This window comes from Zonotrichia albicollis, chromosome 3, assembly GCF_047830755.1.
Source record: "Zonotrichia albicollis isolate bZonAlb1 chromosome 3, bZonAlb1.hap1, whole genome shotgun sequence".
Taxonomy (NCBI): domain Eukaryota; kingdom Metazoa; phylum Chordata; class Aves; order Passeriformes; family Passerellidae; genus Zonotrichia; species Zonotrichia albicollis.
Genome location: NC_133821.1, coordinates 53,319,773 through 53,344,439, shown reverse-complemented (window position 1 = coordinate 53,344,439; position 24,667 = coordinate 53,319,773). Strand labels below are relative to the sequence as shown.

Sequence of the window (24,667 nt, the reverse complement as noted above, 5' to 3'; positions counted from 1 at the left end):
TCCAGTTACACCTTCCATTAGAGGGCAAAAGATTTTCTACATTAAATTATCTTAAAGCAAGGTACTTATTTATGCATGGTATGATTAAGGGAACCAGCTGCTTTTTACTCTTTTAAATGAGTGAACTCTGTAATTTGGAAAGCCACAAGTTCTCTTTTAGCAGTGTCTGCATTAACAACTTTCTAATGCTCTGCAAAGCATCACCTTAAGAATGTACAGAGCTTTTTTCTGCTTTGCTACTGAGCAAATCCTGTAATTTCAAGTCACCAAAGGGCAGCACATCCCCAAGCCAACAATGTGAGGGTTATACATCAAGACTGAATGCACATGGCCTGGGTATTTGGCTGTCAGAGAAACAACTGGGAGTTGTTTAAATATGTTAGGTGTAGCAAGTGGTGTTAGTGTGGTGTTGCACTGATATTGATAGAAATAATCAGGCCAGTGGTAAAAGCTCGGGTGTATAAAGACAACATGCTACCTGCTTATGCAGCTTGGTGGAGATAAGCTGAAGCCTAAATGAAGCTCTGCCTAATGTGGCACCTGATAACTTGGGCAGCTTTTACCACAAGGTTCAACCTGATCAAGTAGAACTATTTGAAAAACAAATCTTCTTCAAAAATACTTTGAGAGGGGCATAGATGTATAATCTGTCTCAATTTCAGCGAAGGAATAAATGAGAAAGAAAGGAAGGATGTTTTCATTTTTGTATTTTATGCTCATAGGTAAACTGTGAATAACTGGACAGGTCAATATCTTCTGCCTCATCAGTCTTTATTTAAGGGAGTTTCCTAATTCTATCACTACATATAGAATGCCTAAAATAAGGGCATGGGCATCATTTCAGTGATGTAAGAAGGTGTACACACACACACACACACACACGCACACAGGACTTTGCAGGGAAGGTGCAGTAAATTGTAATTCCCTCCCAAGTACCACACAGTTAGCGAAACTGTGCCTTGCTTGCCATTGCAAACATGGGCTTGAGGCTATCACTAGGAGAAACAGGAGCTAAAGATGTGATCCATGGGGGAATATGGCAGGTTGGCTTTTTTTGTTTGTATTTCTAGTTTGCTTTAGACCAAACGAATTAATTCTCAGTAGGAGAGCAGATTAGATGTTCTATTACATTTCTCATGAAAGCAAATTTTAAGCCTTGTTGGCATAGCTGCAGTGATAGTAAAGGAAATGGAAAAAGCAATGTGTCTTCAGCTTTTCACTTAGTCTTCAGCTTGAATTCTCTTGGGCTTGCTTGAATTCTTCTTTTGGATGATACAGAAATTCATGACTTTTGCTCACTCAGGCAGAATGACCTGGTAGATGCCACTTATATAATTAGGGCTGATTTAAAATCAGCAGAGATTGAATAGTTAAGGTTCAATAAAAAGAAAATGGGTGTTAAAGGTTCTTATTGGACCAAGCAAAGCATTTGTCAAAGTTGCTTTTATGTCTTTTCTTATGACCTCAACCTCATACTAATTTGGTTCTAGTCTGTTCTGCATAATACTGATTACTAAGGGGGATACATGCTTGAACCATTGTTTAGAATATATGTGGTGTTGTTTCAAGACATACTTATAAAATAAATTCCTAAAATTGCGATGTTTAGGTTGTATTTGTTTTAACCATGAGAACAGTTTCTCTATAATAGGAGTTACCAAAATATCTCCTGTTTTGTTCAAAACATTTTTTATATTCACAGATTTGATGATACACTGTTCTGAAGTTATCTGTTCTCTGGATGATGTTAAATTGTGCAGCTCCAAACTTTTATTTTGAATTCAAGCAATAACTCATGGAGACAAACTGGCTTGACCATGATACTGCATTTCTAACATTAGATGAGTCTTATTTTAGAACACGGAGGTCTTGTGATTCTGCTCGGTAATACACATGGAGTTGTTGGAAAGATTTTGTTCTTAAACTATTTTGGCAAAAACATCAGTTAAAATAATTAACATTGCTCAGAATAGCATACAAGACCATGCTTGGATAAAGGACTGTGGTTATCTGTACCACTGCAATCTTAACTGCTGGAGACTAATAGTATCCATGAGTCTGAGGTGTTTTTTATGTTCCCTTTCCTATCTGAGTATCTGTTATTGAAGTGTGATTCTCCAGGTGTGAAATGGATTGGCATTAACCTAAGACCTTTCTGATTGCAGAAAGGCCTAAGTGTCCCTTAAAGGTTGCAATAATTAGACTGTAGTCCACTGCATAGCTGGAGACTTGTTGTGAAAAATATGAATTGTCTGGATGCTTTTCTTTGCATTGGGTTTAAAAGAGAATGGAAGGACTGTTTGCTTGACTGCCTTTAGAACCACAGGTTTGCTGCCTTCTTCAAGAGGAAGTCAGAAGAGGGGGATTACTGAATAAAAGTTGCCTAGAATAGCAAGAGGATTTCCAGTCATACCCTGTGCCATGGTTTCTGCTCTCTGGAGCAGTGCTGAGCAGTGCTATTCACAGCACGGGCCCTTTGGAAGTAGGGGGAGAGCTGGGAAGACATGCTAATGAAATCCTGCTGAACTGTTTAACATCACATCCTGCCTGAATCTTTATATATTGATTTCATTATTTCAATATTACTTTCTAACATTTATTTTAGGACAAGACCAGAGTTGTGTCTCCTATTATTGATGTAATTAATATGGACAACTTCCAGTACGTGGGGGCGTCAGCTGATTTAAAAGGCGGTATGTACCTGTACTGGAATACAGACTTTAAAAAACCCATCAAGAATCAAAGCTCATAATCACTGCAGTTGTGGAATGGGCAATTAACATACTGTTCTTCCCTTTCCTAGATCTAGTTTCAAGTTCCATAGGTCACTTACTTCTTGCCTTGGATTTTAATTGGCCTTACTGTTCTCTGCTTTAAAAGTTCATCTTTATTATACTAATTCTTATAAGTTTATGCTGCCTTTTACCAATATGCAAGACTTGCTCCAAGGTTTGTAGGGTTGTGTAAATGTGTCAGAAAAAGCTAATAGCCAGAGCTTATGGTTCTCTTTTTAGATAACACAGGCTTTAATTGCTCACTAGTTTAGAAGCCCATCAACAATGCAGTGTCTATGAGGTTTTTTTCAAGATGCTGGTTTGCTTAAAAAATTAAACTCTTCTGAATAAGCAGAAGGCTTTGGAATGTGTTTAAAAAAGTAAATGTTTGTTAGCCATGATCTGTAATTGTGAAAACACTCACATGTGACCATGAAAATTTGTAGTATTTATACCTTTGCCATTGAAAATATCCCCAGTTAAACTGAGAAGTACTACAATTTCAATATGTCTAGGTAGTGTAAAGTATTGACAGCAAATAGCAAGAAGGCTTTTGAAGCCCTAAACAAGAATAAAAAAAAAATTCTTATCTTCTCTCTCAAAGAGGGAGAGGACAACTACATGCTAAACTCCTTACTTACTACAAATTTTTAAAACTTCTTTGAGTGCTAACAAGAATCTAATATTTAAAATAGTTTTCCTCTACCCACTTACCTCCTTTTTTCAACTATTATTTGTAAATAATTGTTCCTACAACCCTGGAAACGCAACTGTCTGCATAAAAGGTGTACAATGAGCCACAATATAAAAATTAGAGTGCTGTTCTCAGAGTGGCCTATCTTTTTCTGAATGGATTTCCTGAGGTGAGGAAGGAAAAACCAGTTTCCAGTCTATCCTTTTAGATTCTAGTCTCTGACTGGTCACCAAGTTTTTGCAGTGAACTAAAACAAAAGCAGTATTTGCATAATGTTGCATATGCTCCAGCGATCTGGAGGGGAGAGGTTCTATGTCCTTTTAATTAATGTTTTGAAATGACACCTATGGTGCATATATTCACAGTGTGCTAATGTACAGTTCTGTGCTGTTGTATGTGCCAGCATTATTAAACCTTAAGGCCCTTACCCAATCTATTCATTAAATATTAACTACAGAAATATCTATACCATTGTGTAGCTATTGTTATCTGCAGGAGCAGGAGGAATTCTTTCTTTGAAGCCTTAGATCAGGTTGCTGCTGGGTTCATGCTAAATTCTTCCCAAGTTAAGTGGGAGAGGATTGGGAGATTGTTTCACTTACTACTGCCCTTCGTTTCACTTACTACTGCCCTTCATGCTTTATCTTTTAATCTACGTTACCTAATTTGTTCATTTGTCTATTATTTTTTAGTACTAATTTTTCCCTTTTGTACACGGAAAGAGGTTGGGTTTTTAATTTTTTAAGGTGCATGAATCCTACGTACTTCTGATTGAGGAGTGAGAAACTGTCTTTTTTGACCTTCATGGAAATTTTGCACCTACTAGTGTGCCAAGCTATTTGAGGGTCAGTTAAAATATCAATAATATATTTGTCAGTTCCCGAAAGACAGATTGCCATGTTAGAGGCACTACAGCATTTGGCACCGCAGGACACTTTCACTGGGGCCAAGTCTAAACATGGAAACCGAACTATGCTTTCGACCTTAGGTACAGTGTCTGTGTGGCTGAAGCATGGAGAGTTGAAACAGCTGGGACAGCATTTGTGCCTGGTCTGTCTTGAAAGGACTTAATCACCCAAGACAAGCAACCTAGCAAATGGTACACACTTTTTTTCTAAGTGGACAAGTCTGAAGTAATTCCCAAGTCTGGCCAAAACTAAATCCATTCATTTAATGTTACAGGTTCTTTATTTGGTTGGGGTTTTTTTGTTTGGTTTTTTTGTTTTGGTTTGGTTTGGTTTTTTTTTTTTTTTTTTTGAGGGGGATTTCTGGAACTGTTTATGCCACCCTGAGAAACACCACAATTACTGGAATAAGCTGTAGTTAACTGAGAGCTAATAATTTAGAGCATGCCTGTGATGCAGTTTACACTGGATAGAGTTTCATACTGGATATGCACTGTGTTTAAAAATACTCCTTTTACAGAGTTACTGATACTATCTCATTGAGTGCAGATTTTTCCCAGAGTCTGTGAAGATGGAGATGGAAAGGCAGTTTTGAATGGGTAGAGGCTTTATGCACTTGTTCAGTTTGTGAGAGTGCTGTGTTCCAAAAGAGACCCCTTGTGTTCACTGGAGTACGCAGTAACTGTGTCTCTGCTGCTGGTGCAGAACACAGCGTTTTTCAGCTTCTTCCAGATGCAAGCAATTTTGCTGGCTATCTAGGATGAAATGTGGCTTTTTAACTGCATGGAATTATTGGAACTCATTTTACTCTTCATGCTGGAGGCTTTGCAGTGCTGTGAGTTGGAGCCATTTTTCAGTTTTGCTACTTGGAGTTTTAGAGTAGTTTGACAGTCTTTCATTTTTACAGTGCAATGCTTCATGAAATACTCAGACATGGAAAGAAGGAGCTGCCATGCATGCTGTAAAGACTGTTCAGGGTAATTTCTGTATTGTGTGTGATAACTATCTCATGAGTTAAAGTGAAAACTGCAGAGTTTTTAACTTCCTACATCAGTCACTGCTATGCACCTTTATGGATGCAGAGAGGCAGTTTGTAGGCTGTAATTGTTGCCTGTTTACATTAGCTATTTTCCTCCACCTCCCCACAAAGCAATTGCTTTATCTTTATACTGGAGAATGAAAACTATTGACATCTGTGCACCAGAAATCTGGAAATCATTCGTTACATGACCTCATAGGATCTAAATGTGTTTGGCAGCAGGCAGATTGTACAAGGCTGATTTGCTAGGTGTACTGGGAGAGGGCTATGGGTCTTGTGTAGTTTTAAAAATAGATATTCATTATTATGAGCATAACCCAGCACAAAAACTGTTCTGAAAGTGTTTCCTATAAGAAGTTTGTCCTGTGTGAGCTCTGTATCATTGCCTAAAAGAGGTAATTTAATGGCTCTAATGTAGAAAGCTGCTATAGGTGACCTCTTGATCTTGTCTGTTCTGGTGATCTTTGTGCTTCTGTGCTTAACTCACGACAGGCCCAGACCAGTTGTTACTGTGTGTTCACACTTACATGTATATGCATAAGGAAAGTAAGATTTTGGTGCTCTAGTGCACTTGCCTCAGGTTTAAACAATGGTGCATTTAAAAACACAACGTTTTTAAAGTATGAAGTTAAATGAATATTGACAAGATAGGTGGAACCTGCATAATTTGTTGTGACCTTCATGATGGAGAGCTCTTGCTGTTAGAGTTACCTTCAAGAGTACTGCATAAAGCCTGTGTTAATGTAAATATGAGATCACTGCTGAAGAGTGGAAATGCAGTTATTCAGTAAAGATTGTTGGGAGCATTTGTAATGGCTGGAAGATCATCGTATGATCTTTTCTATTTGAAGTAAGGAAGCCACTTGGGTTTCCCACTTTGTGAAATAGTTGAAGACAAGAGATCCGAAGTTATTTGGTGCTTGAGATTTACTCTTTTTTCTTTACCTTTCATCCAGACTCCTTATTTGTTTTCTACCCAGGATTTTGCACATGTTTAAGATTCTCATTTTAATTACAGTTCCTGGTGTTTTTAATGAACATTGTTACTACAAGTTGAATGATGACGACAGTAATTTTAACATCTTACTTTTCTTCTTGAAGGTTTTGACTGGAATCTTGTATTCAAGTGGGATTACATGACACCAGAGCAAAGAAGAGCACGACAAGGAAATCCAGTTGCTCCCATAAAGTATGTCTGTACCACCATTTCTCAAATAGATTGTAGTTTGCAATTAAGGAGAGTTAGAAATCATCTTCTTTGAGTCTGAAAGAATATCTTCACTATATCTTAGATAAAAAATGAAATTTCATTCATTTATATGGAGCATTATGAGATTCTCAGAAATAAATGGTATTTTAAAAATTGCTTAAAACACACTAGTTAATTGTTTATCCTTAAGAAAAAGTAGATGTCACTCTGTTTAAAGTCGGTATGTTTTGAGAGCTGTAAATACAGCATCAATTTTAATGTATTTTGCTGGCACAAATTGCCATCCTTGAAGTAAGTGACTTGTGAGCCAAGAGGAAATTTGGAAGCTACCTCAGAAGGTGGTAATGGCCATAGAAATGTCCCATTGGAATGTGTGGAAACAACATTTGAATTGATAGATGCAAAATAAGTTTCATTCAAAAACATTGCCAGTTTTTTCAAGAAACTATTAATCTTGATGTACAAACAATAGTTATCCCCATGTTCATGGTTCTGTAACTAATTTGTTTTTTTCTTTTTTCTTTAGGACACCCATGATAGCTGGTGGATTATTTGTGATGGACAAATCCTATTTTGAAGAACTAGGAAAGTATGACATGATGATGGATGTTTGGGGTGGAGAAAACCTAGGTATGTGTATTATTTCCCTTCTGATCAACCTTGAATGAAAGCAGGTTTCATAATTTCCTTTATTGTCAAGGACTCATGGTTTTCCTGATTTTGTGCAAAGAGGATTAAAAACCAGCATTTAAATTTCATACACTTTATTGGCAAAATCCAAAACATTTATTTCAATGAAAGAATTATAACAAATGAAAAATTATATGCTAAATATGAGGGAATAAAAGTATTAGCTCACTGAGCAGTTACTTTTTTTGTAATGTAAGTTGGTTAGTAAAAAATACAGGCTGTAGATTGGCAATTAAGTATAATAATGTTTAAATGCTGACAGTTGAAGGCACATTTTTAAGATGTTGCTTAATTTAATCATGAAAAGTGGAATGCAGGAGAATGAATTTAATGTTATTAGATACACCTTAATAAATCAATTAATTTAGCTGACTGAAGAATTATCTGTTTCTGAACTTTGCCAGTAGTATTCTGCCTGGCATCTGAACTTAGTGAATTTTGTAGTTTTATACCCCTTCTTTAGCCCTATGAGATATTAATGGTTGAGAAGGCATTTTTTCTGTATTTTCAGATGTTGACATAAGTGAGATTTAGGCAAGAGAGGTGAGGGGCTGAGAGAACCTGTGCTTTAGCCATTCTCCTTTGAACTGGTGGTTAAATCTGGTATTAGTAGGTTTTTCTGGCTGTTTGCATTACAGCATTGTGCAAAGGTTTTCTCCAGTTACAGCCAGTATACTTGTTTTAAAACAAGAAATATTTGAAAGGAGCAGAATTTTACACCTCCTCAAGAATTCCAGTTTTTCATTAATTTAGTTTTTTGAGGTAGAGATGCATCTCAGATATTCCAAGTATGCATTTTAGGAATGCTTCTAAGCATAGAAGCTTCCCTGCTGCACATGCTAGCTGCAAAATCCTGAAATACATTGAACTTGTAAAAACCCACGAGTATTTTGAGTTACTGAAATCCGCATATGCATTAAGCATATGCTGGGCCTACAAGGAAATGTCTGCTGTGTGGAGACATGGTAACCAAATGTTCAGTGCTGCTGTAACACACTGAAAAGTTGGAAGGGGCGTTCCTACAGTCCTGTCTCTGACCATCCTGGGCAATACTCAAAGAAACCCTACGGGTATTTTGGGCAGTTACATTCCATGTCTCTGTTGTCTTGCTATTTTGGCTGTATATTGCTAAATTTTATTTATGTAAACATAGTAATTTTTCATTTTTTAAATGTCCTGGAAAGTCGTTGGATAAATTTAATGCAGCAATACTCTTTTCACTCTGAAAACACTTTTGCCACTCGAGCACTTAAATATTTGATTAGTTACAAGCGTGTTCTTGAGCTACTGAGTTTTTTTCTGAACACTTAGCAACTACTTTTATGCTTTGATAATTGAGGCCTTGATAGCAGGAAAGGGCACAAGCAACAGCTTCTCTCTCAAGGATGCCAAGAGATGTTTATTTTGCTCCTGCTCTATTCAGTTCCTCCCCCTCCTTGGGAAGAAAAAGATGGAGACTTAGGGGTGCCTGAAAAGCAGGCAGAAGGCAGCTAATGGTTTCTTCCTAGTTGTTGGACTAATTGAAGATGAGTAAAATTCACATGGCATATGATTTAATTGGCAATAAATGACACATGCAGCAGATAACTGGAAATCTGTGATGTGCAGTTTAAAATTCAATGTGCACACTTGTCAGGCCTCTTTACTCTCAAGTATAGCTCTACATCAGGGGCTTGGTGTTACATGCAAATAAATGCTAAATGGGCTAGCAAAATAATTCTGCACATCATATTCATTTATAAAAGCTAGCATTTTTTCTTCAGGCATGTACAGAGCAGCTGTTATGAGGTTTTGTTCACATGTCAGTACCAATTTGACAAATTTTAAGATGAGCCTGCAGTATTTTCTCTAAATTGCCCAAATTACCATGAAGATAGGTACATTCTCAGACTGCTGCTAAATGTAACTGGTAATGCATGTGTGCTGTACAAAAAGTGGATCAAGATTAGTTCCATCTCTTTTCCAACTCAGAAACTTCAGTTCTCAGTATGTTTATGATGCTTTTTGATTAGCTTAGGAGAATCAGAGTATACCAGAGAGCTGGGTGGACGGTGAGAAGGTTTGGGTCTAATTTGAAAACCTAGGCTTTTCTTACTAGTTTTTCTAAAATCAAGGAATGAGTAAGACATTTCTTGTCTTCTGTATTGATGACACACTCTAATAAAAAGAACAAATCTCTTACAGAAATGTAACTTGATCTCATAAAGAATTATTGATGTGCTGCTTATGCCTTTTCATTTAAAAACTATGTCCACTGAACTTGCTCTGGTAGTAACATTTCCTACTGTTTGAGTATAACAAAAGAGATGTCTTAAATGAGTTTGTGGGGTTGTTTTGAGTTTTAGTTGCTGTATATTTGTTCTTTTTCCGTGCAGGCTTTGGAAGCAATGTTGGTGCAAGTAGTAATTAGTTTGCTTCTCCCTGTATTCTCGTCCTTTGCTGTGTTTCCCACTGAGCTATTTTGTGTCATATTCACTTTTTTTGAGATTCTTCACAATCTAAGGTGCTGAAAGGTGTACAAAAATGAAAAATTAGTTGTCTTATGTGAATACTGTCAAAGACAATGTTGTCATTCACGTTTTTGGAGTATGATCTATCTACAGCTTGAGATATGTTGACTGTCTAGGATTCATGAATATGACAATCAAGAAGAAAGGCAGTTAACTTACTCAGTCAACAGCTGAAATCACAGCATCTCTTTTTATTTACTTTTATTTTTTTCTAAATTTTCTTTGGACATGCAGTGAAGATAACAGTTCTCTAACTTGTGGTTGTGGGAAAGTTATCTCTCCAGGTGACTTCTGCCATCAGAAGTTGAAGTTGAGAAAAGTTTCAGACCTTTGTGTCATCACTAGGTGTCTCAGATCATTAGTTTGGCTTAGACGTGTGCTGTCCATAACCTTGAATTTACAGAAGCTATGTTTTTATTTGGTCTGTCCTCAAGTCAACATTGACTTGATATAATTCCATCCACTGTTTGGGAGTGTTTATCTGCTGTAATAAGTTAACAGCTCAAACCTATTGGTTATTTTAGTTTGACTTGGTTTCACTTATCTTCAGTTATTCTATTTTCAGCTGAAAATTTTTGTTATAAACTAGGTCATTAATTTATTTATTACATGTGCCTACTATTGTTTGCCATTCAGATAAAGCGCATATACCTAAGTCACTGGCAAATTGCAGGAGGATTTACGGATTTGGGCAACACTGGTAACTTCAGATAAGAGAAGATACACATTTTGCTTCCAAGATAGTATGTTTATTTCTGCTGAGCTTGCACAATCATAAATGCTTTAGATACATGCCTTTGTTTATCCTACAACTTACTAAATAAACTGTCTCTCTTGATCTTCTCAACAACAATCACTAAAAACCTTCTCTGGGAATATAATGCAAAATAACAGTAGTAAATGATGTTGGTCTTTCATTCCTGTTTTTATTTCAGAGATCTCATTCAGAGTTTGGCAATGTGGTGGGAGCCTAGAAATCATCCCTTGCAGCAGAGTGGGTCACGTATTCCGCAAACAGCATCCCTACACGTTTCCGGGTGGGAGTGGTACTGTGTTTGCAAGGTGAGTGCTGAATAGCAGTGGTTTGGGTTTCCTCAGATGGTCAGCAGGTGGCAGCAATTCCATTTCAGGGATCTTGTCTTCAGAAAAACTTGCAATATTATCTATCATGGTAAAATATTAATTAAAAAGAAACTAATGACTTTGAGTCAGCTATGTAGATTGAGAGAAGAACCTATGAGTTGCAAGAGGGAAACTTCTAGTGGACACAGACTGAGAATCTGGAAAATAGGGAAATGCTTAGCTTGGTATTTCATCAATATTGTGTGTATTTGATTTTAAAGGAGGCTTTATTTTGAAAACTGTCATAAAACTTCATTTTGTAGAAACAGTTTCATTGTTCACTAAAAGCCACAGTACGCTAAGTTATGAATGTGCTTTGCTTGCTTTTCATTAATACATGATCAGCATGTGAGACACAAATATTATGGAAACTGATTTCAGTATTTATGCCAGTCTGTTGGTAACTTGGTTCTCTATAATATTTGCCTTTCCTGTGCTATGTTTAAAAATTCATTCTCTACAGACCTAAGAAATTGCAGTTTTAAAGGCTTAGATTAATATGCCTGTTAATTTTCCTGTTGGTACCCATGCATAGCAGTAGCTGAAATACTGAGCTGTCTCCTCAGTTTCTCTTCTATAAAGTGCTGTGAACCGCATGTTCATAGTGGTTTTGACTTAATATGGATAAAAGTATGGCATAAATGTACTGAGGGCATTTTGGTCAAGGCTGCATCAGTTGTAGCTGAAGAATCACTGTAGATTTTGGTTTAGAGACTTGAACTTGATGCTCAGGGAGCTGGAGAAGTACAAGTCTCAGCTAAAGATTCTGTGGGCTAAGAGCTGGAAATAAAATTGTTTATTTACACTTGAAGGGATGTGGAGCCCAAACTCTGTTTAACATGAAGCAACACAGAGTGCAGATGTACTTAAATTCATAAGAATGTTCTAAGCTGCTGATATTTTTGGACTCGTGATTTACTTTATACTGAGGAATCTCCTTAGGGTGTAGTTCTTCCCTTCCATGCTGGTTATGCCACCAAGGTGACTTTAATGAATTGAATATCTGCTAAAATGAAGTCACTGTCCTGGTTTTTTCAGTATAGAAGGAACTCTAGTATTTTTTTTCTTTTTTCCCATTCTTTGACATATACATTTTATGCTACAGTGAAAAATGAATAATAGTACTTATGTGAAAACAAAAGCTAGCAATGAAATGTCCTCAGTACATCACATCTCTGTTCCAACATTTATAGTGTGCATCAGGAGTGTTGAAAGCTTTGCCTTTTAAACTGCATTGTGTAAGCCTAGGATACAACTCGTGTAGTTTAATGAGGTTTTGAAATGACAGTATCATAACAAGGAGTATGGTTAATAAAAGTGAATAAATTTATGAATATACTGCGCAATTTTCCCACTCCTGCAGCTTTTCCGTCTTTGGGGTGTTGCCAAGATACTGCTTTACTTGAGCTGTTAAATAGCTTTCTTGGATGTCAAACCAATATAATGGGATGCCTTAAAATCGATTTTAGCCATGAGAGGATAAGAAACCCTAGGTAGTAGGATGTCCTTGTAGTACAGGTGTTATAATACACGTGTGTAGGACCATGGTGCCAAGAAAGCTGATGCATGGAATCTGTGCTGGTGGTGCAGTTGGGACGTGTTGGCTTTGCTGTCATCTGTCTCTTGGCTGTAGGCAGCTTGTTCTGGACTCCTCTCTTTTTAGCTGGCTAGTCAGTATGCACTGCCTTTTGGCAGCCCAAACAGGTTGGTAATTTTGGGTGGGAGACTGGGAGTCCTGTTTCATGGGAGAGGGACCACATCACCATGTCCTGGCTGTGTGATGTGGGCAGGGACAGCTTGTGTGGCCAGTGCTGCCTTAACACAGCACTCCAGTGAGCCTTGCAGGCCCAGTCTGCTCCAAGAAAAGCTGCCTCTGATCTCTGTGTTCTATTTCATTAAGTGGCTCAACATTAAGTGTATCCCATGCTGTGTTCCTCAGCACCCTGAGTTCTTTAGGGCCTTGCTAGTTTAGGCAGTTCTCAGCATCTGCACAGTGCCCATATTTGTGTCACACAAAGCCTGAGCTCTTCTTCCTCCATGAGTATGGTCCAGTGGGATACAGGCAGGCATTCTGGCCTTGAAAGTGCCTTTGGGGTGGTTACAGCCTGGCAACCAAAGTTACTTCCTCTCTCACCACCCAAATCTGTTTGGCCTCTGGGCATCCAAGCTGCTTACTGGGCAGACAGGAGGGGCTGGGTGACTGACACTCACACAGGCCTGAGAGACTGCAGGTGAAGATACATTCACATAGCTTCTAATCTGAATCTAGTAGGATTTTACTTACAAAAAATTTAATCTTTGCAAGAAAAAAATCAGTCCTCAAACAAAAAATTATTCAGATTGGTCTTGTGAAATTTTCATTCGCCGTATCCTATTTGCTCAGCAACCTGCAAGCCTCCTCACTTAACCCTGATTGTTCTGTCTTTTGAATTGGAAAATCATATTAAAGTAGTTATTTGCTTACTGAGTTCACTCCGGTTGCTTTAGGTGAACTTTCTGCCAAATGTAAAGTAAGCTTCAGAGCATGGCAGTTGCAAGTGAAGTAAGACTTCCTTTTCAAAGCATAAAATTATGAACAGTAGAAGTAAGTGAGTTTTACATGGAAGCCAGGGGAGGGGAAAAGTCATTGCACCATGTTGCAGTCCAAAAGGAAATGTAAAGACACCAATTACATAAATATAGGAATTTTAGTTAGAGATGTGTTTGATTAGAAGTAAAACATTTGGATTAGTATTTTTTCCCACTTATTAGAATAATCAATCTTTCTCAAATTTTAAAACATTTCCTCTTACCTCAGCCATAGAAGTCTTGTTTGTTTCATAGGCTTGAGTATTGTGACAGCTTGTGTCTTTTTGGAACTTTGAGTGCATCAACCTAATAAATTCCATGAAGTTTGCCGAAAGAACTGAAAGATCTATGTTAAGTTCTGGATGAAAACCTGCAGCAGTGAGGAGTGTGGAAAAGATATAAATTTCATTATAAATGCATTAATTTCAGTTATGCTACTCTAATGGTTTTCTATTACTTGGGTATATATATATATATATATATATTACTTCTATTACTTATTTATAGGGAGTCTGCTGCCTGACTTGGGCCAACTCAGTGTATAGTACTGGGAAGGGTTAAAATTATTCTGAGGAAAAATTGAATGGTTTAATTGCACCTAGAGAAAATATAACCCATGTGTTTCATATGATTGTCCCTAGAAATACACGCAGAGCAGCAGAAGTCTGGATGGATGAGTATAAAAATTTCTATTATGCAGCAGTGCCTTCAGCCAGGAATGTACCTTATGGCAAGTAAGTCACAAGTGCTTCTTCACCCTATTTGTTAATTCTTCATGACATAGCACCTTCTGAGGTGAAAGCAGTGCTAAATCTGATGTTGTCTCTTAACATATTTCTACAGTTCTACTGTTCTTGAGTTTTCTGTGTATTCCATAAAATATATGAAGACAGTAGCCTGACTCTAAAAACTTTTTTTTTTCTCCTCTAGTATTCAAAGCCGAATGGAGCTCCGAAAGAGACTTAGCTGCAAACCCTTTAAGTGGTATCTTGAAAATGTTTATCCTGAGTTACGGTGAGTTTTGGCTGAAACAGAGTTCATAGGGAGTTTTCATTTTTGGCCTCCCCAGAAATCATTGGTTTCTCTTCCTCCATACTTGGATGTAAAGAATGTGTTTTACTTTATCTGTGAATGCAATGCTTCATGCAGATTTATTTGCTTTTTTTATTAGTTCTGTTCCTAAAGAGTAATTTTTCCATAGCTAGCTGCTTTTTCTACTTTTGGCAGCTACAGCTGCAATATTTTAGAGAAGAGTGTCCAAAGGACTGAACTTACCTGAGCCTGAGATTAGTCCCCTACCCAAGCCATTTGCTCAAAAGCACATATTCTGTATCCTGTTGTCATCCCTTTAAAGCTTTTGCCTGTGCCTAAGCCCATGCCTAGTTAAGTGAGGAGACTGAATCTCGTGGCAGTACAAATGATGACATTCAGCAGACAAAAGGGCCTGGTGTGTTTGGCAGACAAGGGTAGATGTCTAAGGCTCTGAGAAGCTGAGTCTCCTATTCCTTCTTGTCTCCTTTTCTCTTGTCACTGAATAATCATTGACTTCTGGGAAGGGCTGAGAAGGGGGAAGTGAGGGATGACACTGCAAACAGTTTCTGTAACATGAACATCTTAGCTAATGAGAAATCCTCCAAGAGAAATGCTTTTTGAAAGGATAGAAAGATTTTGGTTAAATAATCCATTAAGAAGGATGTTGGTCAGATCTGAGCCCACTAACTGGTCTGACTAGCCTGTCAACCTAATACTGGTAGTGTAGTGGTGTAAGATATTGTGTGTATCTTGTAAGAATACTTGAGGTTTTTTCCCTGGGGCCACTTCATGTCAGTGGTGCTTGGTAACTGCTAGAGACATCCAGGCTTGAGATGCAAAAGCAGCACCAGCTATTACAGCCCCAGTGCAACATGTGCAGAACCATACATACTAATGAGTCTCAGAAAGCAGGATGATACTGAGGAATTAAGTTCTCCTTTATTTGCTCTTAAGAGTGCCAAAGGATATTTGGTTTTGTTTAATCTGTGAGAAAAAATGTCTCCCCTGAAAAATGTGCTACCATAAGCATTACTTACATCTAATGTTGTCTTGTTCTGTCATCCCTCATGTGCTCATTCTGCTGCGTTGAATTATTACACTCATATTATAGTCTGGAGTTTTTAGAGGCTCTGATATGCCCTTGTTTTACTGTTCAACTCATGGGCTCTACCCACAACTGTACTTTGCTGAATGGACTTGCCTAGGTGATTCCATGCTAGGAGTGTACTTTATGTGCAACCATTAGAAAGTAGATATCAGAAAAACTTTGATTTTTTTTTTTCAAATTCCTAACCCCTTTTTTAACATTTCAGTAAAAAGTCTGAGAAACATGTAGTGTCCTATTTCTGCTACAAGCTAAGTTGCCTGAAAAGACAAAAGGACTTGATAAGCTAATTGATAACATTAAGCTTTGAGTCACTTTAAATGAGAAGTCATCTTTAATTTGATTTTTGTGCCACATTTTTATGTTCACCCTCCTTCTCTGGTACAAGTCTTCTGGTACTGTGTGTGTAGTAAGCTTGTAGGTTTGCTCATGCTTGATCAATTCATGATTAGATAATTGCCTCCCCTCAAAAGATGATAGAGATTTTCAGACATTCATCCTTAACCTCTCGTCTTAAAAGTACTCTGAGTGTTTTTACAAACAAGGAGTTAAAAAAAAAAAAAAAGTAGGAAAAACCTGCCAAACAAACTCTGAACTGAATCAAGCAGATATTTCTGGTTCTGTTTTAGGGTACCTGATCATCAAGATATAGCCTTTGGGGCTTTGCAGCAGGGTACCAATTGCCTTGACACTTTGGGCCATTTTGCAGATGGTGTTGTTGGAGTTTATGAATGTCATAATGCCGGGGGAAACCAGGTCTGTATGCCATTAATTTCGCTTTCTACACTAAGTCTTGAACAAAAGCAAGAAAGTTTAGCTTAACTTTTAAATTCAAGCAGTTACTGTGTACTGATGAAAGATGAATCTAAACCAGCACATCAGTTGTTGTTAAAGATGGGCTAAAAAGCTTCTCCCTCAAATATAATTTTGTGTTTTCAGGATTAGAATCTGAGCCCAGAGATTCATTCAGTGAGCACCACATTATCCCCTTCCTTTGTCACTATTGCACTAGAGGCCATAGCTTCCTTCTCAGAGGTTTTGTACTTGCATAGAAAGCTTTTTTCCAATGAAATGGTGTGTTTGATTTTTTGGGAGCAATTTTTACTTAAGAAAATATTTGGGTTGCATTAGGCATATGGCCTAAGATCAGCAAAATAAAAAAAATGCTTTGCTGTGCTGCATTGTTAGTCATTTACAGTTTGCAATAGTGGAATTAAAAAAAAAAAATCTGTCATAAATCCCCATTTGGCTCTTCTAGAAAACAGCAGTGCCTAAATGTTCACTCACAGAGTGTTTTAACAAATCCTTTCTAATCCTACTCCTAAACTAATTGTAAATGTGTCAGATCTTTAAATGAGAGCATTAATTATTTCAAAGAATCTATTTATGCAGTTGTGACTTAGTTATCATTCATGAAATGCACACAGAGGTTCTCACTGCTTTGTGTGCTGCTTTGTCACTAAATCCTTGTCAGATTAAACCTGACTTTAAATCAAATGTAATATTAATGTGTCAAATACAGCTGTTAAAATAGAAGGCTGACCAATTAAAAACTACTCTTGAATAAGTATCAGAAGTTTGCTATAATTTAAATTAGAAGAGGAAAAACCTAAAATAAGATGAAGCCTAAAATGAAGTAATTTCCTGGAAGATGTGTGATATTTTTTGAGGACTTAAGGGCATTATAGGCAGTGGCAATCTTCTATAACTTTAAGAGTGTATTCTGTCTTATGTTCAGCACAACTTAAAATGCAAAAGCTAAGTAAAAATGGGATTTCTGCCCCCTTTTTCCCCTGCTCTCCCCTCCTCCAGGCTGGTACAACTCAGGGGTAGTTGTGCACCTCCAGAGGGCTGAGTAGCTTGTGGTGTGCTCGACAATATGCCAATATGCAGGGTTGTGATAAAGAGCTAAAGGTAAAGCCAAATGCACTTAGGTTCAAGGGGAAGGTTTCAGGTTAGTTTGTCTACTAACTTTTTATTTCTGATTTGACACAGATTTTCTCAGATATTCTGATTTTTGCAATATACAATTTCCAGCCTGTGCCCTGAGCATATACACTGCTTACAATTTCTCCTCTGGTGTAGTGGAACTTGTTCCATCTTACCTCCATTATAGTCATAGTTACTGATCTGTGGAGGAAAGTATCTATACACTGTGTCTTGTAACATGAGGGGCAATCATGTAGATGTTTCCAGCAACAGGGCTTGGAGCTTTCATGAAGCAGCGGTACTTTGGCTTTTAAAAGGGTTCACTTCTTGCATAATTTCTGTTATGGCTGGAACTCATACAGCTTTTTGATGGAAGGGTAGAGATGTATAAAGGTAATAATATCAAGGCTCTAATTCTGACTGCAGGGTTCTCAGATGCAAGTTTTACTACATCCCTGGTAGTATTTTCAACTGTCATTTTTCACTATAAATCTTACCAGGGAAGAGTTTGGGGCCATTTGTGATTCCTGATAAGCTCTGAAAAGAACTTGCTTAATTCCTTTAGTTGTGACTAAAAAAAGTGGCTATTAATATTTTATTATACATTAATGGTTCTTGTTGCCATCTTACTGGACAGAACTGAGAAGGCAAGTAATTTTGCTGTCATCTGAGTTTAACATGCTGAGAGTAAAAGGAGAAGTTATCAGCTAAGAGTTTGGAAGACAAAGGGATACACAATTTGTCCTGGCTTTGCTTTGTTTTCCACAGTTGTCATCATTCTAGTACTTGCTGAATACAGTACAATAAGCCCATCCAGTGGCTTGGGACCTGTATGGTTGTGATTACTTGTAATCTTTTGGGCTGCAAATTCTGAGTGTTCTGAACATGTCTTCCCAAAGAGATTTAATAATTATTAAATCTGCTGAGTTTCAAAGTAATTATATATTTATTTTATTTCTGAAACATTGATTACATGCAAAATAACATTTAAATGTTATTTAACATACACGCTTGGCCCTGTATGTCTAAGGTTATGTATTATACACCACTAAATCCTCTCTAAGTTGCTTGAGAGAAGCTAATCATGCCATTTTAAGTAGTTTATAAGCATGATTTGAATCATTAGCCTGGCTTTAATCAAGTGGCTTCTTTCCTCAAAGGGTAGTTAGACAAATGGAGACCAGTGTGGACCCTGGAGAGCAAACTTGAAAGGAGAGAGGCATATGGAGAGAGTCTGAACATCAGTGCAAGATCAGGCTCTGTGTGAAAAGATGCTGAGATCAAACAAGCTGGGCAGCAGTACATGCAGAACAGCTTCTCTTTGCTCTCTATTTAAGAGTTGCATATTTAAATACATTTAACAGAGATTCTGTTGTACATCATGCCTTGGATAGGAGGAACATTCTCTCTATCCCTTTTGTGTATTGCTTTCTGGTGGTCTTAATTGTATTAAGAACTGCTGTTTCCTCACTGTGGTCCATGTGCTTTGTCCAGTGTGTGGGCAGGGTGGCCAGTGGTGCTGCGGACCAAGCTTTTAGGGGTTTTATGTACATAATTATATATATTAACATGTATATTGTATTATGTATATTTACATGTATATTTATATGTATATTTAAAAATGTAGAAACCCTTCCACAAAGAAGAAGGGGACAGGTGTAATACACACACACACACACACACACACACACACACACACACAAATAAATACCTAACTAAATAAGCATTTGGAGGAGTATCTTCCAGGAGGCCCTGTGTGACTGGCAGCAGCAGCTGTGTAAAGCCAGCAGAGGGAGCAAACAGCAAGCTCTGCCCTGAGCTGATGTGCGGACACTGAAGCAATTGGAATTACTGTTTGAAATGGACTTTATCTCCTGCCCCGTGGGAAGCAATGAACTGTTCTAATGCCAGTACATAGCTTTTTTGCAGGATTTTAACTTGGGCTGTGTATGCAGAGGTAGCATGTATTAACATACACAATTTTGTACACTTTTTGTTTCTTCCTTTTTGTAGGAATGGGCCTTAACAAAGGACAAGTCAGTGAAACACATGGATTTGTGCCTTACTGTTGTGGACAGAGCTCCTGGTTCACTAATAAAACTTCAGGGCTGTAGGGAAAACGACAGCAGACAGGTTAGTATGTCATGATTGCACTCTGCAAAAGGCGGGGAAAACAAGGATGGTGAATAAACAATGCCCTGGTGATCTGTCATATCTTTTGTAGGCTCTACTTTTACTGTTGTTTGTGTGTGGGAAGCTAGGATTCATGGTGTCATCAGGGCAGAATAAGCTTTATCCCAACAGGGCCTCATGTAAAGGTTTCACTCATTGCTGTGTAACAGCATTCAACTGCCTCGTGTGTCTTTTGAAAGAGTTTGTGTGTTCCACAATGTCTTTTTGAAAGGTCTCACTCAGTGAAGTTTGACTATTATGTATGCTGTTTCTCAGAAGAATGTGTTTTGGCTTTCCTTCTTTTCAGTTGTGGCCTGCTTATAGCAGCCCTAGAAATCGTCAAATTCATTTTTATCAATGCAGCATTGTAACTTCATCTATTTCCCATGACTGAGGAAATTCACATTTGCAGAGTCATACCATCTTTTTGATCTAGTCATAAAACAACTCATCTCTTTCTGCTCAGTCATCAGTTCTGATCATCTGCCAGCTTCCTTGCTTCTATATCTGTTTGCAGACAGGTTACTGAAACACTGTTTATTGATGAAGGAAGGGAATATTCTTGCCACTCTTCAGAGCAGGAAACTAAGGAAATAAGATTTTCTTTATAAGGTTTACAGGCATATTATGGTAGACATACAAGAGAAACCACCCCCCTTTTTTTTTAAATCCTGTATTTGGAATTTATTCTTGACATCATCTTGGACAAAGAACTTTTGACAGCACAGATTTCTTATCTTTTGTAGAATTGAAAGATGTCTGACAAATTTCTGGATTTCTGTAGAGTTGACTATAGTGAATGTGCTTCTTGCTTCTCTATGCTCAGTATTGTAGTGCTATGTGGATGGACTTTGATTCTCATATTTTTCTTCAGACCGAAGGTGTCACAGGTAACAGGGTGAGGTAGTATATTTGAGAAGTTCTGAACTAGATGGAAATGTGTTGGTGTATTCTGTCTCTTGGAGAGTGTTAGCAGAAAGAACTGTTCTGCTGTTAGCAGAAAGAGGTGTTCTGGCAAGGCTTGCCAGAACTTACTTACTCTTACTCGAGGATCATCCAAACTGCTCCTGTTATTGCAGTTTGTACACATTTCCAGGCACAAGCCAGGGAAGCTTATGAAGACTGCAAAGGACATGATGTAGAATTCTTCCTTTTCCTGCTTTTCCAGGTCAATAACTGTATTTTCTCTTCCAGAAATGGGAACAAATTGAAAGCAATTCTAAACTGAGGCACGTTGGCAGCAACCTCTGTCTAGACAGCCGAAATGCCAAAAATGGTGGTCTCACCGTTGAGATCTGCAATCCTTCTTTGTCACAGCAGTGGAAATTCACACTTAATCTGCAGCAGTAGAAGGACTTACAAGCAAAGTGCTGTTTCAACTGAAAAACATTGGGCAAAGTTTTGATTGAATTACTGATGTATTTCTTAAAACTTTCCACGGAACTTATATACCTCAGTATTCCACCTTTATCTGAAAGTAGAGTGCTGAAGCAGACACCAGGGATCCAGGGGACTCGGAGCACTGCAAAGATGTCACTGAGCATTACTTCACAGGAAGAAGGAATTGTGCTGCAGACTTCAACTGTTCCTTTCTGTCTTCAGCTACTACTTGCACAGCAGATAATTAACTCTAGGAACAACTGACGTATTGTAAACAAAAGGATCTGAAGAAACATCTGTGGGGAACAGTGTGGGAGGGAGGGTGGGAAAAATTACTCGGAGAAGGTCATTTGAAAACTCCATTGGAATAGAAGTCATGGTTTGTCATTTCCAGAACCAGAAGTGTCATTTTGAAGTTTCTTTTTTTTCCTCCTGTGTGTACTTGGTAATTTGAATATGAACTTTTCTATGATGGACTCTAAATATAAATATGTGAAAGTATATATATTGTCATCTCCCAATGATTTGTATCAGTTTTCATCATCCTATAATTATCAACAAAGTGATTGACATATGTATAACCAGAAATTGGATTAGAGTGCTAGGAGAGAGAAACTCGGAGGGTGCGGATTTTGTGCTGCTGGGTGTGATGTCCCTGCTAACACTGGATGCTTTTGCTTTGCAAAGTGGATCTACTTCTTAACACTTCAACCTCGCTGGAGATCATGAAACTCAGGAGGAGAAAGAAAATAGCAGAGGAAGTCAATGCATCTGCCCAGATGATTGCTTGGATTGTTTATTCCAGCTTGGGAATTCATCACCTGTGCTCTAGATAATGTTAAATCTGTACTTTATATTTGCGTTGATCATTTCTGTAGTACTTTGTCTTTAAAACATTTCTTCCTTTGTTACAAAATTATATAAACTGCACAGAGCTTTTGTGCAGGTGTATTGGTTCAGCAGAGTTTTATTCTGGGCCCTAATGAGGAAAAAAATTGTCTCAAACTCCCCTTTTGAGTTGTAGAAATAAGTTAGAATTGAAACACCACTGACAACAGCACAAGATCTGAATTTTGATTTGCAAGGATGAGCAGCTATGTAATATCTCTGAATTGCACTTGCTTAATTTATAGACCTACTACTGGGGAATTTTCTTCCATTTTTTTTCTTTAAATGTAGCTTTTGAATGAATTCAGGCTTGACTCTGGGAATCAGCCTGGATACCTGCATAGCCTATGTGTTTTTAACCATAGAACTTGTGCATTTTGCAGCTTCAGTCCAGCTGATGTCATTTTTATAAAACAATGCTGTCAAAGGTAACCCAAACTTTGACCTGTCCTTTCTTATGTTTGCATAGACTAAATACTTTTTTTATTAAAAGCAAATGCTTCAATGAGCTTTTAAAATGAGAAGGAAGGTAAAAAAGTATTAATAAGTAAGACAGCGTTGACAAAAATTAGTGCAGACATAGAATGCCAGGAAGTGGTTTTGGAAAGATGGATCTTGGGAAAATATAAGGGTCGATCGTAAGGAGATGCAAAACATCTGCTGTACTGTAGTATGCTGGTACAGTTCCCTTCTTTCTTTGTCCTGGAAGTAGAGTAGTTCCTGATTTTTTATTTTCCCTTGGCTGTACCTGTGCATCAGGTGTAGAGATGGTACTCTCGTGGGCAGGGTGGCTTCCCTGTGCCCAGAGATGCCTTGTGTGTCTGAAGCTATGGCCTACAGGTACCTGCTCACCTTTTGGATGGGGCCCTGAAATCCAGTTTGACCCATCCATCATCATCTGACTTTTAAAATAAATAATTGATACTTTTTCTCTGCTTATCCACAGTCCACTTTCTCCAAAACTTGCCTGTTTTAAAGGCCAGTGGACAAACTATTTTCAGCTTTTAGTCTCTCCCTGTAGCCTTTGACCTAGCTGAAGAACTTGAAGAACGTATTTCATAAACATAGCAATAGATGCCTTCATGTTTTGGAAAACAAATGCTGAAATATGAGCTCAGCAGCAAACCAGGCTGAGGCTGGTTTGCTGGCTTTGGAAAACAGAATTTAAAAGGAAGTTAAAAAAACACCAACCATTCAGCTTCTACCGTGGAGGTATTTCCATTCACAGCTTTGATCTGATTGAGGGTGGTACAAACTGAAGTCAGCAGCTGCAACTCAATACTGACCTGCCTCTTATCTCTGAATCTGAATTGATAGTAAAGAGAAATTAAAAAAAAAATCCATATTCCATCGCTTTAGTCTTCAATGACTGCAATATTCATAAAGTAGGAATATCTTTTCAGTAATTCCCCATGGATGTTGTGCATAGGGGTTTTAATATAGGAGCTGTATGCTTTTCTTTGAGAGAACAGACAAGAAGTGGTATCCTTTTGTTATGTTTACATGACAGTGTGCCAAAGTTACTTACTGTGATTTTAGGGGTTTTTAATGCTGAAGAAATTCATCTGTTTGAAAGATAAATTAAGAGCCCTTGAAGCAAATTGTGATGGAGTCTCCTGAGAACTTTTCTTACCGTCTTCAGAACAAGAATGGTGATACTGTTTATTTTGCAGATTTTCAAAACATAGTTTGGAAACTGTTTTTTTCAGTTGGTTTGAAAAGTCTGCTGTACAGAGCTTGTACTTGTTCATTTTATAGATGGAAACCATCCTTGAAAATTTGTTTAACTTAAATAAAGAAGAACGCTTTATAGATAAGTGTGTGCTGGTTAATAGAGCTGAGTAAAGCCAGTAAAAGTCTGCCTGGAGCTTGTAGGTTGAAGTAGTTTTCAAACACTGCATTTCCCTTGGTTGCTTCATAAAGCTCCTGTTCTATAAGTGTGTATATGTGGGTGTATATTTGTATTTATGAAAACAGATTTTGTTTGTGTTTCATACTATAATTTTGAGGAAATTGTCTTGTTTTAGAAGCTGTATTACACTGAGGAGAGGGCTAAAGCTGACTATAGTCACCTGAAAATACATTGTCAAGGCACTCACTCTCCTGTTCCTCTAGCTTCTGGAGGTTCCCACTGTGCCCCTGTTTGCTCCAGCAATCCCTGTGCCAGGGCCTGGAGCAGCTACAGCTCTCAGCCCCTTGGGGTGCCTGTGCTCAAGGGCTCCTGTGCTCTCCCTGCTCTGTCAGGGCGGGCACTCAGTGCTGCGTGAGGTCATCTAGTGTAAATATTTAAACCAAAAAATACTTTTTTTTCTTTAATAAAGGTTTTTTTAGGGAGCACACACTCCACCAGTCTAGTTTAGAGAGTTTGCAAATGAACCTGCACCAGGACAGCTGAGGAGGGAACAAATTCCACTCAGGAGGTGTGGAAGGAGAATTTTCCTGCTGCCTTTAGAAGAAATGGGGATGCCAACAGGGCATGGCCTGGCATTCCCTTGGCAGAGCTGGGGTGCAAGCTAAAGGGGCTGAAAATGGGACCAAAAATTTCATCTGCAGCCTTCTGTGCAGCCCCAGAGATGCTTTCCCACTCGATGGCATCCAGGGCTAGGTTCTTTGCTCCTGGTCTAAGAAACTCAGCTTTGCAGTCAGCCC

General features: G+C 38.0%; 1 protein-coding gene across 1 annotated transcript in view; it reads left to right on the top strand.

The window, feature by feature from the left end:
* Positions 1 to 23,835, top strand: part of GALNT2 (polypeptide N-acetylgalactosaminyltransferase 2) — a 95,402-nt gene extending 71,567 nt beyond the window's left edge. The window contains exons 8-16 of the mRNA XM_005491107.4: positions 2,606 to 2,693; positions 6,514 to 6,601; positions 7,149 to 7,252; positions 10,758 to 10,884; positions 14,154 to 14,246; positions 14,443 to 14,526; positions 16,279 to 16,405; positions 19,592 to 19,711; positions 20,945 to 23,835. Of these exons, the coding sequence (XP_005491164.1) occupies positions 2,606 to 2,693; positions 6,514 to 6,601; positions 7,149 to 7,252; positions 10,758 to 10,884; positions 14,154 to 14,246; positions 14,443 to 14,526; positions 16,279 to 16,405; positions 19,592 to 19,711; positions 20,945 to 21,100 (987 nt within the window). The 3' untranslated portion in view covers positions 21,101 to 23,835. The remainder of the gene's footprint in view (positions 1 to 2,605; positions 2,694 to 6,513; positions 6,602 to 7,148; positions 7,253 to 10,757; positions 10,885 to 14,153; positions 14,247 to 14,442; positions 14,527 to 16,278; positions 16,406 to 19,591; positions 19,712 to 20,944) is intronic.
* Positions 23,836 to 24,667: the final 832 nt, after the last annotated feature.